At 39.7% G+C, this 13,767-nt stretch overlaps 1 protein-coding gene across 1 annotated transcript in view; it reads left to right on the forward strand.

Annotated features, from left to right (window-relative positions):
- T265_03361 (hypothetical protein) overlaps positions 1-13,767 on the forward strand; it is a gene marked incomplete at both ends in the record, with an annotated part of 152,748 nt that overhangs the window by 76,291 nt on the left and 62,690 nt on the right. Inside the window, 4 exons of the mRNA XM_009167822.1 lie at positions 3,055-3,280; positions 4,443-4,538; positions 4,619-4,707; positions 10,651-10,744. Coding sequence (XP_009166086.1) covers positions 3,055-3,280; positions 4,443-4,538; positions 4,619-4,707; positions 10,651-10,744 — 505 coding nt within the window. The remainder of the gene's footprint in view (positions 1-3,054; positions 3,281-4,442; positions 4,539-4,618; positions 4,708-10,650; positions 10,745-13,767) is intronic.

A 13,767-nucleotide genomic window follows, 5' to 3' on the forward strand; every position in this document is an offset into this window, starting at 1 on the left:
TATATATATATATATATATATATATATATATATGGGGTTGACTCAGCAGGCAAGGTAGCATTCATTACAACCATCAGGTGACGGGCTGGCGGCGTACGATCTTGAATGATGGCTCAGTTGAATCCTTTTCCAAAACAGCGTTGTAATCTATCCAGTTCACTCAGCTTATTCAACCATAGCATGGTATGCATCATCATCAGGAAAAAGGGGATCAGAGCCGGAGTGGAAAGTTAGATGTACTCACAGTAAATGAGAATATCTGTGAATCGGTTTAGTTTTATGTGACTGCCTTCATGTGAGCACTTACAGCTTAACCATCAATCGTTCCGAGCATGAAATCACGCTTCTATTATAGTAATCTATTTGAGAAACCAAATACCCACTTTAGTTTAAGTTGTGATCGTTAGAATGTCCGGGAACGCACAAATTTGTGCTAATAATCACCGTTTTATCAGATTTTGAGGCACGTGCCCTCTGAGTACCCTGAAGACGGACTTCTGTGATATTGGCCCACTTGTCTATATTTCTTCATATTCATTATAACGCATGCCACAGGAACCTAGCACAGACCTTTTTTAACCGTAATGCTACTACGCATTCCTTTTTCCGATCCACATATTCTGAGCTGCAGCACGATTTTCTTGCGTCTGCTATCCTATTTTGAGGTTAAGGTACCTTGCCTCCTAACTGTATCAACTTGCCGATAATACCCACTTCAAAACCATTAGTGGGATGGTTGACAGTTCACACACTAATATACTTATGATGACACAACCACATAATGGCAAGTTCTTCTGTAGTCAGTCTATTCTCTCTAAACCGGGACAATGGGAACCTTGCGAAACAGGCATATGTTACCGGTATTATCGGAACTTAATGTTTACCGCACTCCACTTGGACTAGCTGTAAGCTCATTTAGTTATAACCCAGTTAATTCTCAGCGCTAGTAGTCCTCAACTGGCTGGGCGACTTACGTGGTTCTGTTTCCCCAACGCCAACTTTGTCAACAAAGTAAAGTGTTGCCTCAAGTAGAATGCTGCTCTATCTTGAATATCATTCAAGCTGGAAAATGAACCATCCTTTGTGCAGAAAATCTGGTTAAGAACGCCACAAACTCTAACAGCAGCTGGATTTAGAAATACGTGATCATCTCTGTAACTAATTGATTGATCAGCGTGGTGTTGTTCACTAGCACAGTGGTAAATTAAACCACAAATCCCACCATACATTTTGTTTCACAGATAGTTTTCCTTTTTAATTCTGCACCACCCTATTAAATCTGATGTCAAAGGTCAACAGATTATGCGGCCTCAAGCATTCTAGCTGGATCCGACTGAGCACATCGGCAAGACCTTGATAGAAGTATTTACAATCGCATCGTTTCATCAAGATGTTGTGGTAAAGGACTGTCTGCCTTTAGTGAGAGATTTCCCAACACGTCATATTAATTGCGTAGAACAAGAGATACTACATCCTTGTCAAAAAAACACTGCCACGCATAAAAAAGTGGGTTGCATTTTTCTACTGGAATATGAACATGGATCTGAAGGTTTACACTGTTTTACTACTGCGCTGACAATCTTATTTTATCGTGTCACGATAGACGTTCTTTCAGATCATGGTCTCCCAAGTATTATAATACACGTCCATTACGTGCTCCAAATAGCTGTTCCAGCTCAGATTTCTGCGCCCATTTTCGTCATGCCACCTAGTTACATTTTGTTGAATAGAGCCACGCCGCATCTAGTATTGCCGTGTTCATGGACAGAACAATAGAATTCAACTTCCCAGGTTTTATTGCTCTTGTTTTAAAACTGCATATTGTCTTGCTCGAGAAGACAACATTAGACCTTCAGTTAGGCACCATTAATTATTAACCGACCAAACCTATATTCACGTTCACTTGAGCGCATGCAGACTAATTCCAGCATATATCCAAAAGGAATGTCCAATATGCATTATTCGGTGGACAAAACATTTTGCCCACAATTATTCTGACTTTTTAGAGGTAGTTTATTGACCCTGGTATCTGCTCCACTTAATGAATTATCAGTTTGCGTGGCTTTACTGTGGGGATCAAGATTCCTTATTGATACGCAGATATTTTTGTGGTTGACGTTAGTTGTGACCGCATGAACAAACCAAATATAGCTTAACGCAATAGCTTATTAGGATGCTGGGGGTACCATTCAAAATTTTGGTTCCAAAGATGCCAAGCGTTTATCTGAAGTAACTACAATGATGAATCAATTGATCGAAGAGTATATTTGCTACTCAAGAATAACGTACAAGGTAGGATATTCTGAGATCCTCCTGCGACGCATTAATCAACAAAACAAGTCAACATTTCGAATTTCATTTGTTCTCAATGTCCTTAACGATTTCTATCTCCCTCTTTTCGTTTGCATCCAGCATTTTGATTCTCTGGATTTAATGGTTTTAGGGTTTGAGCAACTTCAGAGCGTTGAAAATTCACACGCAGTCTTCCATCTTTAGAGCCACATTCTTGTAGGCATGAAAAGATATCAAAAATAAATTTCATCAAAATCCATACACTTGACAATGAAGTGAGTCATTTCTCGTGCTCGTCTGGATTAGTCCAATACTACTATACTGGTGCACCCAGGTATACATTGTGCCACTAGTTTGGAGTAGAGCGAATACCGTGTCAGCATTTTACTTCACAGCATTCCCAAATAGCCAGTGGCTTCCAGTTTTCTATACTAATGTCCTTACACGTCTGAGCTATTTGGAATTAGGCATGTCAAGCGACAAAGGGTAGTGCCCATAAGATTGCTGTAAATCTACTTTCGAACAACCGGCTTGGATATTTTTTAGGCTTATCCGGTATCTCGAATACCGCACTAATTGAAATTTGAGATGGCCTTTATGCAGCTCATTCAGTTGCAGATGAATATCACCAATGAATGATTCGGCTAGATTCACTTCATCCTCCAGTTTAAACGAGATTAGTTTTCATATGAGTGTATTTCGAGAGCAGTGGTGCTGTGGTGCGACCAGCACTCACTCGCTTCGTCTCTCATTTTCTTCCAGAAATTTTCAAGAACGGGCTGAGGGCGTCCTCAATGAGTGTTACCGAGAGGACGAGCACCGAACCCAGCTGATCATCAATCACGAATTGATGTACTACGGACGGAGCTCTGTGATCAAACTTGCAGCTGAAGGTCAAAGTATCAAGTTCATGGCCCACCCCTGTTGTCAAGACTTCCTCACCAACACATGGAATGGCAACTTGTCTACAAAGAACAGTGTGATAAGGGTAAGCCTTGATTCTTTTACACGATACCAGGAAATATCATAACGATAATATTTGTATGTATCTGCTTAATGTCGTCAAATTTGACGAACTTTTATTGTGCAATTGCTTGCCAGAGATACCGCATACTGAATAAAATACTTCAAATTGTCGACTGTTAAAGCTATCAATATATTGCCTATATCTAGGAAGACACAACAATAAATATATCCATCAAAATATGTTGAGCCAATCCACCGCACCCACCTATAGATTGGAGCTTGTCAATTGCACAACTTAGTTTTTTAGCTAGATTTTTGCACGGCTTCTTATTTAAGCGAATAATTAACAATACCTGTGGCCGAATTATTGAGCTTGTCACCAGCATGAGGAACAGGATTGTGAACCCATTAGTTGAGTGAGTGAGCAATACAAAAAAGATGACGTTTTTGTGCCTATCTGATTTAAGACGATTTTCTAGTTTTTATTGAGATTTCCTATAACCGAAATTGGATAAACCGCAGGATCTTCATTGAGTTGCTAGCTCACAAATTAACATGAACTCTCCCAGCAGTCACGATAAAGGAGTTCTTTATCTAAAGCTACAAAATTTGCACGATATTTTTCTTCATGAAATTCTTTCGAATTGTTCGTCTGTCGATATTGTAAGAACGGTTGTGCAGCTCAGTGGACCAGCTTTGAAATTCAAGAGATCCTGTGAACATTTCGGCGCTCAGTTTCGTAACCCTATGATGAAGGAACGCCAAGTTTGGTTGGTGATTAGGCTTTACGGTACATTTCCACAAACAGTAAATTATCCGCAGTGATGTTGCGTTGAATCTTGACTGGCTGGCTATTTACCTTTGTTTTACTGACATTTATTTCCGGTTCACAAAACATCTGTGAATGGAAGTTTTGATGGGGAGTTTTATCCACATCTAAGAAAAAAACTTTTTGGTACATATCAACCACACCGTTTGGTGAAACTTTGGCAATTTCCTATCAAGCAGCAATTACGTTGGGCGCAAAATATGAAATACAAAAACTTCGACTATAATCAAATCACCCTTTTGTGTCTGAATCCCGCACACTGTTTTATCCACGTCCTCTCATTCACGTTGACATAGAGTTTTCTCTGATTTCTGAGCGCTGGCTACACTTGTTTATGATTTTTTTTCTATTTCAGTATTTTCTAGGCATCATCTGTGGCCTAACTATTCCATTTTTGATTCCAAAAATTATTTTGGCCAAACCAAAGACTAATCCAGTCACGGAGGAAGAGGTAAGCTGAAATCACTCCTGAATAAATTTGACTGAACCAGCCAATTTGTTCAAAGACTAATAACTGTTTATGTCTCCTAGGAAACTAGCACAACAGTGGAATCTGCGAATGTAAACCAAGAGGATGCAGGGTCATTGGTGAAGGAAAACGCAATGGTCAGAAGGAAGAGGTGAGCTGATTTCACAATACCACGTCAGAGATTACCTTTTCTACGTTTGAGTACTTTCCATCGTGACCAATTTACTTTCCTAACAAGTAAACAAGTGCGTTTAACAGTGAACGAATTTAAGTGGTCTAGACAAGAAAACGAATAATACGCACACTTGGATATTCCGACAAAATACCTGAATACTAATATACAGATATGGGATAGGAAAATAAAAATGATAATTTCACCAAGTTTTAGAACATCACCTGCGAGAAATTATAGGCCACCCTTGATTATAAGACGTTGATGGAGTGGCAAACAAATTGATAAATGTGTAAGAAATAGTGTGCAACTCTTATTGCACCCATTCTTTAGGCCCTGATTTGGCTAGTTCATTCAGCAATAAATTATTCACTGATTCGAGGCCATTTTACGCAGTCGGATTCGTTCAGATTTCCACCCGGTTAGGTGATAAACGGTCAGTGTTACGGAAATGTTTAGATTTTCAGAGGATACATAATCAACGGTGTCGGGAATCTGTCATTTCCTCAATGAAGCAGACAGTAAATAATGAATATGGCCTGGCTTGTGACCTCATCGTTGATAGGGACCGAATTACAATCTCTGTTTTTCGTCTAAATGGTCAGGTGGTGTGTTTGGGGAGTCGTAGGATATTACGATGACGCATGATCCTGAGTTGCTAGTTAAGGTTACATAGTTGTCGTATTTTCCGCATATTCAATGGTGCACTTTGGCGCGTGCAAACAAGGGCATCAAATTAGCGATAGACGCACTCTAACTGTCCGTGGTTCAGTTATCTCAACACCTCGCTCGCTAACAAAACAATAACATACAGTTGTTCATCATACACCCAAAAATCATTGAATAATAATGATTTTTGAAAACGTCCTAGTAGACTCATGGACAGTTAAGGCAATCAAAGTAACTCGATTAAATTGTTGAGTGTTCTTGCTACATAGGAAACATTTGACTAAATAATCAAACCTAAGTGCTACCCGTGTGAAAGAGCATTGGGGTAAGCTAAGGAGAATATCACTGGTATTAGAGGGAAAATTCCAACATATTTCAACTACAAGGACACAGCCAGCACAAATCATATTGTGTCTTCAGCATAGAGAATACATGTCTCTGAGCAGTGCAGGGACGGTTGGAAAAAATAGAGCGAGTGATCCAAGAACCTAGAGAAAACGCTCTCGCAGGAGATACCGTTGACCAGAAGGTACACAAGAAAATACTTGTCTTTGAAGGATTTGACCGGGAGACCTATCCTTATCCAGCAGAGAATGTTTGATAAGTGTGATCCTATGGCTCATTTTTTGCGTTATGTTTACCGCGGTCGAATGATTCAAACGCTGTTTAGATGTATTCCTACTTTCGTATTTGTCCAGTACCCACTCAGGTGTTTTTTAACAACGGCAATAAATTCAATGTCATTGAAGAAATTTTCTTCAGAGGAGATTATCGTTTACGGCTAGCCCACACAACTAGTCCAATCACCTTTTTTCATATGCCGCCATAGCACGTTCAAAATACACACACTTCAAACGGACGAAGACCCGGCTGAATAAGCATTTCGTATTTTAGTGGACCAGGACCCCTCTGTTATTCACAAGTCACATCGTATACCAAGAGAAAGCTCACTTAGGGGGCTGTAAAATGCATCCATTTGGATTCATTTAGTTACGTGCTTTTGTAATTGCTGGAGTTTAGGGATCTATTTCCTCCATCGATTAGAGAAATCCAATCTTATATTAGTGAGAGTGGCCTGTTCTGTTTTTATTTATTTACCCTATGTGACCATATAAGCCGCATGACAATGTCAAATATTTTCAAAAATATTTTCTCCAGAATTTTCTCAAAAAACCGTCATTAATAGTTGTATAAGTTGTTATCGTGATCTCCTCAATAATTCAAGCTAAGATGAGATTCATAAGGATGGTATTGAATCGTTGGGGCGTCTCAGATTCCAGCAAAAACAATTATTGTCGTTGCTAAAATTCGAGTACAATGTGATCGCATGACGGCCACGACCGATAAGATTTAGTACAGTATAACTGACGGTTTTGAACCAAAGTTAGGAATCTCTGCCACCTCCATACACATCTCCCAAACGTAGCTAGGTAGTTACTCAGATCAAGATTGAAGAGATTGAATAACCAAGCTCCATTTACTCCGCAGGAGCATGTAGACGAAATTAACTAAGTTGCATAAATTTTGGTAACATTATGGGGTACCCGATATGACACTGATCAGCTGGTCTGTCAGACCCAGTGTTTGGTCGTATACACATGGAATCATTGCTGTATAGGTAGGATGCTTACAAAAAGCTTACCGACTGCTTTGGTGTGGTCACTGTGTTGTCACGACGATCAGACAGGCGGTTTGTCACAAAAGTGCCTCATATCTGATTTGGAAACTAAAAACCTCTGTTTAACACAATTACAAAGGAATAGCTGAAATTGTGAGGCATTATATGCTAATTCTTTATATCCTTGTAACAGTGCGCATCATTTTTAAGTTGAATGAATGCATAGACACATTAACTAATTCGTTATATGACACTTCACGCCTATGATCGGTTATGATATCATCGGTCTGTCGACTGATTACTTCACGGTATAAATTGCCGCACGCTTCTTCATACCAAACGAACCTGGACAGCTCAGCTTATTCTAGAATAGCGAATACCTTGGTCATGTTCATTGGGAGAACTCACAAAATAAAACGTATTATGTGACTAGCGGTGAAATATATTGCTGTGAACAGAACTTCATCAACTGCACTTGGAAGGCTGTCACATTTGTCATACAGTTTCTATCAAGCTGGATGCAACTCAGTCACCAAACAGATGACTGCACTTTTCTAATGTTCACATAAGCATCCAGTATCCGCATGCTAGTAATCAACGATAACTTACTCATTGACATCTATTGCGTAGACCTTATTTTCGCATTGCTTGCGACCGTAGAGCATGAGATATTAATTTCTTTTCCCTCTTTTTTCTCCTAAATAAGGTCGCCAACATCTGGCTTTATGTGCATGGAAGCAATGATTCCGAGAATTAGGTCAAAAGACCAGAACGGAATGTGCACTAGATAGATACGGAGTGAACAACTCGAAGTACAATTGACTGTAAGAACTATGCACGAAACATATACGAGAGATGCTGTGGGGTGTATTTGGGCCAGTGAAAATAGTTAAATCCACATACCAACCTCTTCTAGCCGGAGCACTCAAGTTTACACAACTTTCAGGTTTTACCTCTTTATGGGTAAAATTAAACTCGGTAAGTCTGTTTTCACCAACCAGATCAACAGTATCAACCCGTGATAAAGATCCAGAACATCAACCGGTGCTTTTATCACAGTCACGTACCATGGCTTTCTCGTACCCCGTGATGTGAAGTAAACTTATCGGTTTATTGGTTGGGCGTTATGCAGCTTTACGGTTTCCTAGCAGTTGATTGGTGTGACAGAAATTAAAACTGCCCTTAAAAGAATTCATAATCACATTTTTACTCCAACAGATATCGTTTTAACTAGCTACATGAAACCAGTAGGAATGTTATTCCACCCTGAAATACTATTTGGGTTGTGCTAAACACCATCTCCTGATAATATGTAAATTGACGCGAAATTTCTGTAAATCTATGACCGTACTAATTGTTGATCGCATTTAGTTCCACCAAAGTTTGCCTGTTTGGTTGAATGATCTTTCAATCATTTGGTTTGACTGTGGGAAAAAAGCTTATCGCTTCTTTTTTCTTAGCTTTCTAAGCCCAAGGAAATATATGAAAACCGCGTTTCTAGCTATTATATTCAGATAAAGACATCGGTTCCACTTAAGCTGTCAATATTCAACCTGAAGTACCAATCCAGCTCATAAATTCTGGTTGGTGGGTTTATCTAGCTACGGGCTAATCAACAATGACCTATATTTTAAACCACGCTACTTAGAGTACAGTTGCCTCAAGAAAGTTTCAGGAATTTTGTCAAACATGAAATAGTCAATTTGTTTGGATTCCCTAGAGATTCAGATATAGTAAGTCGCTGTCACAGAACAGACTTTAAGGCGGTTTTACTCTCGCCCATCCATGCTTAACTCAGGTAAGGCACTTCGGGAATGGAAAACTCCACGTAACGCCCGCAGTACACCTTAAGTCCAAAACTCCTGCAACCTAAGCGAACCATGAGATCCGGCTTAAAGAAGTTACAGATCGAGTGAAGGCGCCTGTCATCCCGGATCATACAGATTTATGGGGTTACGTGTGTGGATAGGTTTAGGAGCAGTTAAGTAGAACGAATGTGGCGAAAACTATTGGTGTAGGTGGGGATGTTCATGCATCGAAATTTGTTGAAACCCGGTCTCCTCAAGGCCTTGAGTTTTATATAACTGCTGTTTGGGACGGTGGAATTTGTGATGAAGCAAAACGATACTCATACGAAGAAAAAATTCATTCAGTTTAGATAGTTTTATCAGTTTTTTCAACTGTCAAACTAAAGACATGTAAGGGCTTTTACACCTTTGTTGACAAGCCAACTCGTTATCAACATAATTCATCCACCTTTGTTGTCAGTTAAGAGATCTTTCATGAAGAAATCAAACCTTGAACGACCAAAAGCACATGCGCGATGGCATTCATGGAATCACTCGGACTTAAATATTTCCATTACCCTTGATACATCAGTTGTTGCAACTCACTTTGGATTCGTTTGCACCATGAGTAATCGCAGTGAAGTTTACTCGTAAAAATTACTTTGGGCAAGAACCGTTTGCGCTTGTTCATTCCTTGTCAACAAAGTTATCATTTAACTGGATTTATTTGGATGTCGTGAGAGGGTGGCCAGTTCATCGACCAAGTCACGTGAGGCCGTGGTTGCTACTGTCGTGAAGAGTGGTCATGATCTTGAACCTGGTGTTCTGAAGGGTACCTATCAAAGTGTCTTTGAGTTGTTCGCGGAGCTACGCCATTTGTTAGCATAAGTTTGACCGCCAGATCGTTGAGTGCACTTTAGTCAACAATACTCAGGAGTTTACACTGCTTGCATAGTTTGACCTTTGATCACTCCGAAGACGAAAACGGAGAATGTGTGATGTTGGTTTACTTTGCGATTATGGGTTACAGGACTTTTTTCTCAGCCAGAGTGCTGCTAACCGATTTTCCTAACTTTTGGTATGATTGTTTTTCTTCGTGAATCCTGACCATGAAACTTTTATACTGGGCTACAAACGGCTGACATATCCGTGACCTTTCAGATTTTGGTGCAGAAATTTTAAATTTTGATTCTCGGTTAGGATGAAATTTTACCTCAGCCATAAAGTGACATCAATGAGCGAGCCAAGGTTGTATGAAGACTAAGACAACATCTCGAGAGTAACAACACTTAGTCCATTAACTTATGGCGGGATGTCCCGTCTGGTGAACCCTTCGGTACTTCTTGAAAAACCTGACACAAAGGTAACTAGACAAAAGGTTGGATGGAGTGAATTATTCCACCAAACTTATCCACACTAGATTTTCTCACTAACCCACTTAGGTAAAAAATGTATTGTAAAATTGTATCTTCTACTGAACACGATACTTCAAAAAATTACTTCATCTCGATTTTCGTCCCGTCCGTGGTTTGATTTTGCCTTCAATTATATTATTCTGGTATCAAGGTGAAACAGCTTAGAATAAATAAATTTGATCTATCGGATGGTAGATGTTGCCTTTTCGGAACAATCAAGCGTTTACTTACGCCTGGTCACTTCTGGCTAATCTGATGGGAATTTAAAGGCATTTAGTCTTTTTGTTCAGCATGAAAACAGCATATTAAGACGTTACACTACCACCTACAATAAACTAAAGGTTGTTCCATTCAGTTATGTCTTCCACAATCAAGCTAAAACTTTGCCAAGCTAAATCAGTAATTGTTTTTTGTCTTCAATATTATTTTGTAGCATTCGGAAGAGTTTTCGTCACAATACAAAGGAATTTATCGCACAAATCCGTGATTTCTACATGGCACCTGTGATCCGTTTTGTCTACAATACGGTAAGTTTCCAGCCTGTGACTTGGTTTCTGTAGACTTGCTCCCCTTAATTTGTGTATATCATCCATTAAATTGTCTATTTACCCAGGATGAGAGCTTGCTTAGCCTTTAGTTCCCTACCAAGAGAAGGGATGTTAGGACAAAAATACCTAGCTGAAAATGATGTGTTCATCGCTTATGATGTGAATTATAAGTTAGCTATTTTTCTGGGAGGAAGTGTCAGTTCTCATTTCTGACGTCAAGTATGTAGGTTTCTTGTCAAAAGCGTCGTGAGTTGGAATGTCACACTGTCATTTTTTAAGTGGCGTCATTCACTATTGTAGCGTATCCCAAGCCGGTCGAATTGTCAACAGTTTTAGAGCTGTTTCGGTTTTGTTCAAAGCTGACCAAAATTTGCATTTCACATGAAGCACATACACTTCTGGTAGTGTTACCCAAAGTCATTTCCGTTGTCTATCGTCCGTGGTTTGACACCGAATTCCGGTGCATATTTTTTATTGACAAACTTGACCAGTCAAAATGACCAGTAGAAATTCTTTGTACAGAATGCCACTGAGCCAAAATCCATTCTGTGAATTTCCCTTATTTAAGATGATCTTTATTACTGAAATATGCTCCACAAAACCTAATAAGTTTGTCCTCGGTGTTGATCTCCTAGAGTACGGTTTTTCCACTTGAGAATACCCATAATTATTCTCCATGTCTCCTGGTACAAACCAGCTGGATTTTTTATGTAACTTTAGTCGCCTGGCGTAAAGGAAAACACAACATACAACTCCAAGCAGGTATAAAAATCTTTCTTGTCCTATAATTTTTCTAAGGGAGCGGAAAAATTTCCCTATAGACTTGCAATATTTTGCATATAGCTGTAATCTCCTCAAATGGTGTGAACGAAGGGACATGAACAGACTTTACTGATCCATGATGAACGGAAGAGGCTGTTTATACAATTAGAAACAGATCACACAACTCCTAAAACTTTATGGATCGTTGCGATCAAACGCCTGGTAACTTTGAGCTGTCTTCAACAGAAAGTAATTGATGATGAACGGTACACCATAATCCGACAAAACTGTAACGTAAACCGGCGTCTTCTCCCTTTGGAAAGCAAAGATCATTTTACCTGGATCCGAAAAAATTTTGCGCTTAGCTGTTTTAAAATTGAGTGAAAATTGCATTTAGTTGTAAGCTCTTTTGAACGATATTCTGTTTTCGTAATACCCAGCTACTGTTTCGTAACATGCTCCCATCTTATTTTGGCTCTCAAAACCTGGTACGAACAAGTCTTTTCCTGAAACGCCTAGGATGGTGGCAGAAGTTAATCCAACAGTGAAGACAACGTCTAGGTTTCTCGCGATATTGATTCGTCCATAGACAACCTGGCTGGACTATCTCAGTCAGTTCTTTTGTTACATTAACAATAACCGAAATACTGTTCCGAATGTTACGTAGACCATTTGCATTACCCTAGTTATGCAGGTGGAGATATTTTTGGTGATGTGTCTGCAAAAACAACCTGGAATCGCCCTTCTTTGCCGTGATTACAAACAACATTGGTAAGGCAACTTAAGGCTAATATTCTAGAATGCACTCTGCTGTATGGCTTCAGTCAGTTAGGAGAAATATCCCAAAATTTCAAAGCCAACTTTAATGCACTTTGGTTTTTATAGCTTTGTGCACCGAAGTTTCACAAATGTCAAACCTGACATTCATACACTCCACTGGTTGTTTTTGACTTGATAAGCAAAAGCCATTTCGGGTAATCGTCTGCCCTTCATCAAAAAGTTCCGTTGACTGGTGTACATAAAGACTCGTGGATCAGTAAGTGGAATGAACACCGCCCTGAGATTATGTTCCTGACAGATGCCACGTCAATATATCAATCTGTAGAGACTCTTGGACTGTGTGAGCAGTCGAGGACTAATAAACCTAGGGACGTATTACATTACGAAAAAGGTGCAATATGTGAAAACATGTGTCTTTACAGGTTGCCTTTAATTAAGAAGTTACGCAGCAAAAGATCATGGCTAAAAGGGGACGCTGTTTCTGCTGCCTGAGTCCGTTTGAAGAAATTGATCAACTCGCCGAGTAGGCAGCTTTCTTCTGTAAAGAACCCTATCTTGAGACAGTTTCTACCACAATGCACAAATGAGGGGCATAAATAGTCACCCAAATTTATACTGTATGACAGCGCTGCATTTAAAAGATGCGTCCTGGCTCCTTCAAGTGTCAGGCTGTTGAGGACATTTATCGACTATGGTCAAAATTATTCCTCAACTTCAGATCGTTCACAAAAAATCTGAGGATGGTATCGCTACAAGGATGCCGAATGTCATTTATTGTCTAAAAGCTTGTGAAATGAGAGAAGTGATGGGTTGCGCTTTGGTCGCGTTGTGCGATTTGATTGTCTTGTTTATAGCATACAATAATACAGGTATCCACATGACAATTAACTGATTGTGGTGGTGTCCACCATCTGTGCTACGGAATTAGACGGAAATTCTTCTGGTGTTTGAATTTCGCAGTTAATTGTCTATCCTAATACCGCTATCCCAGCGTGAATACTCGGTCATTCCCTCTAAAATGGGACCAAAGTCCTCAGTGAGTCACATGGATACTGATGTTGGGGAAACCCAGAATGTGTTTAATTTTACCTCGCCAATCTGACTGAACCAAATCCAGGAAATCACCGAAACAGCTTGCTCATCTTTTTAGCTGGACCACTAAAAAAGGATGAATCCTGCTCACATTAAGCAGTGATTTGTTCACACGGTATCCTGAGTTCCAACGCTCTGGCATACGGAAGTCACACTGTACACCAATCATTTTGTTTAAAATTCATCCCCATAAAGATATACAGTGTGGCCTTCAGAATGATGTCGTACCCCTGGCTCATTTGAGCGGGTTAACACCTCTACTCATAGAAGCAACTTAGAATAGTAAACAGGCTTTCACCACGGTAGTGATTGCGTGCATTTCTTTATTGCCCCGAATCTATTGTCTGATCGCTCATTCGTTTGTTAAA

This window comes from Opisthorchis viverrini (assembly GCF_000715545.1).
Source record: "Opisthorchis viverrini unplaced genomic scaffold opera_v5_46, whole genome shotgun sequence".
NCBI lineage: Eukaryota > Metazoa > Platyhelminthes > Trematoda > Opisthorchiida > Opisthorchiidae > Opisthorchis > Opisthorchis viverrini.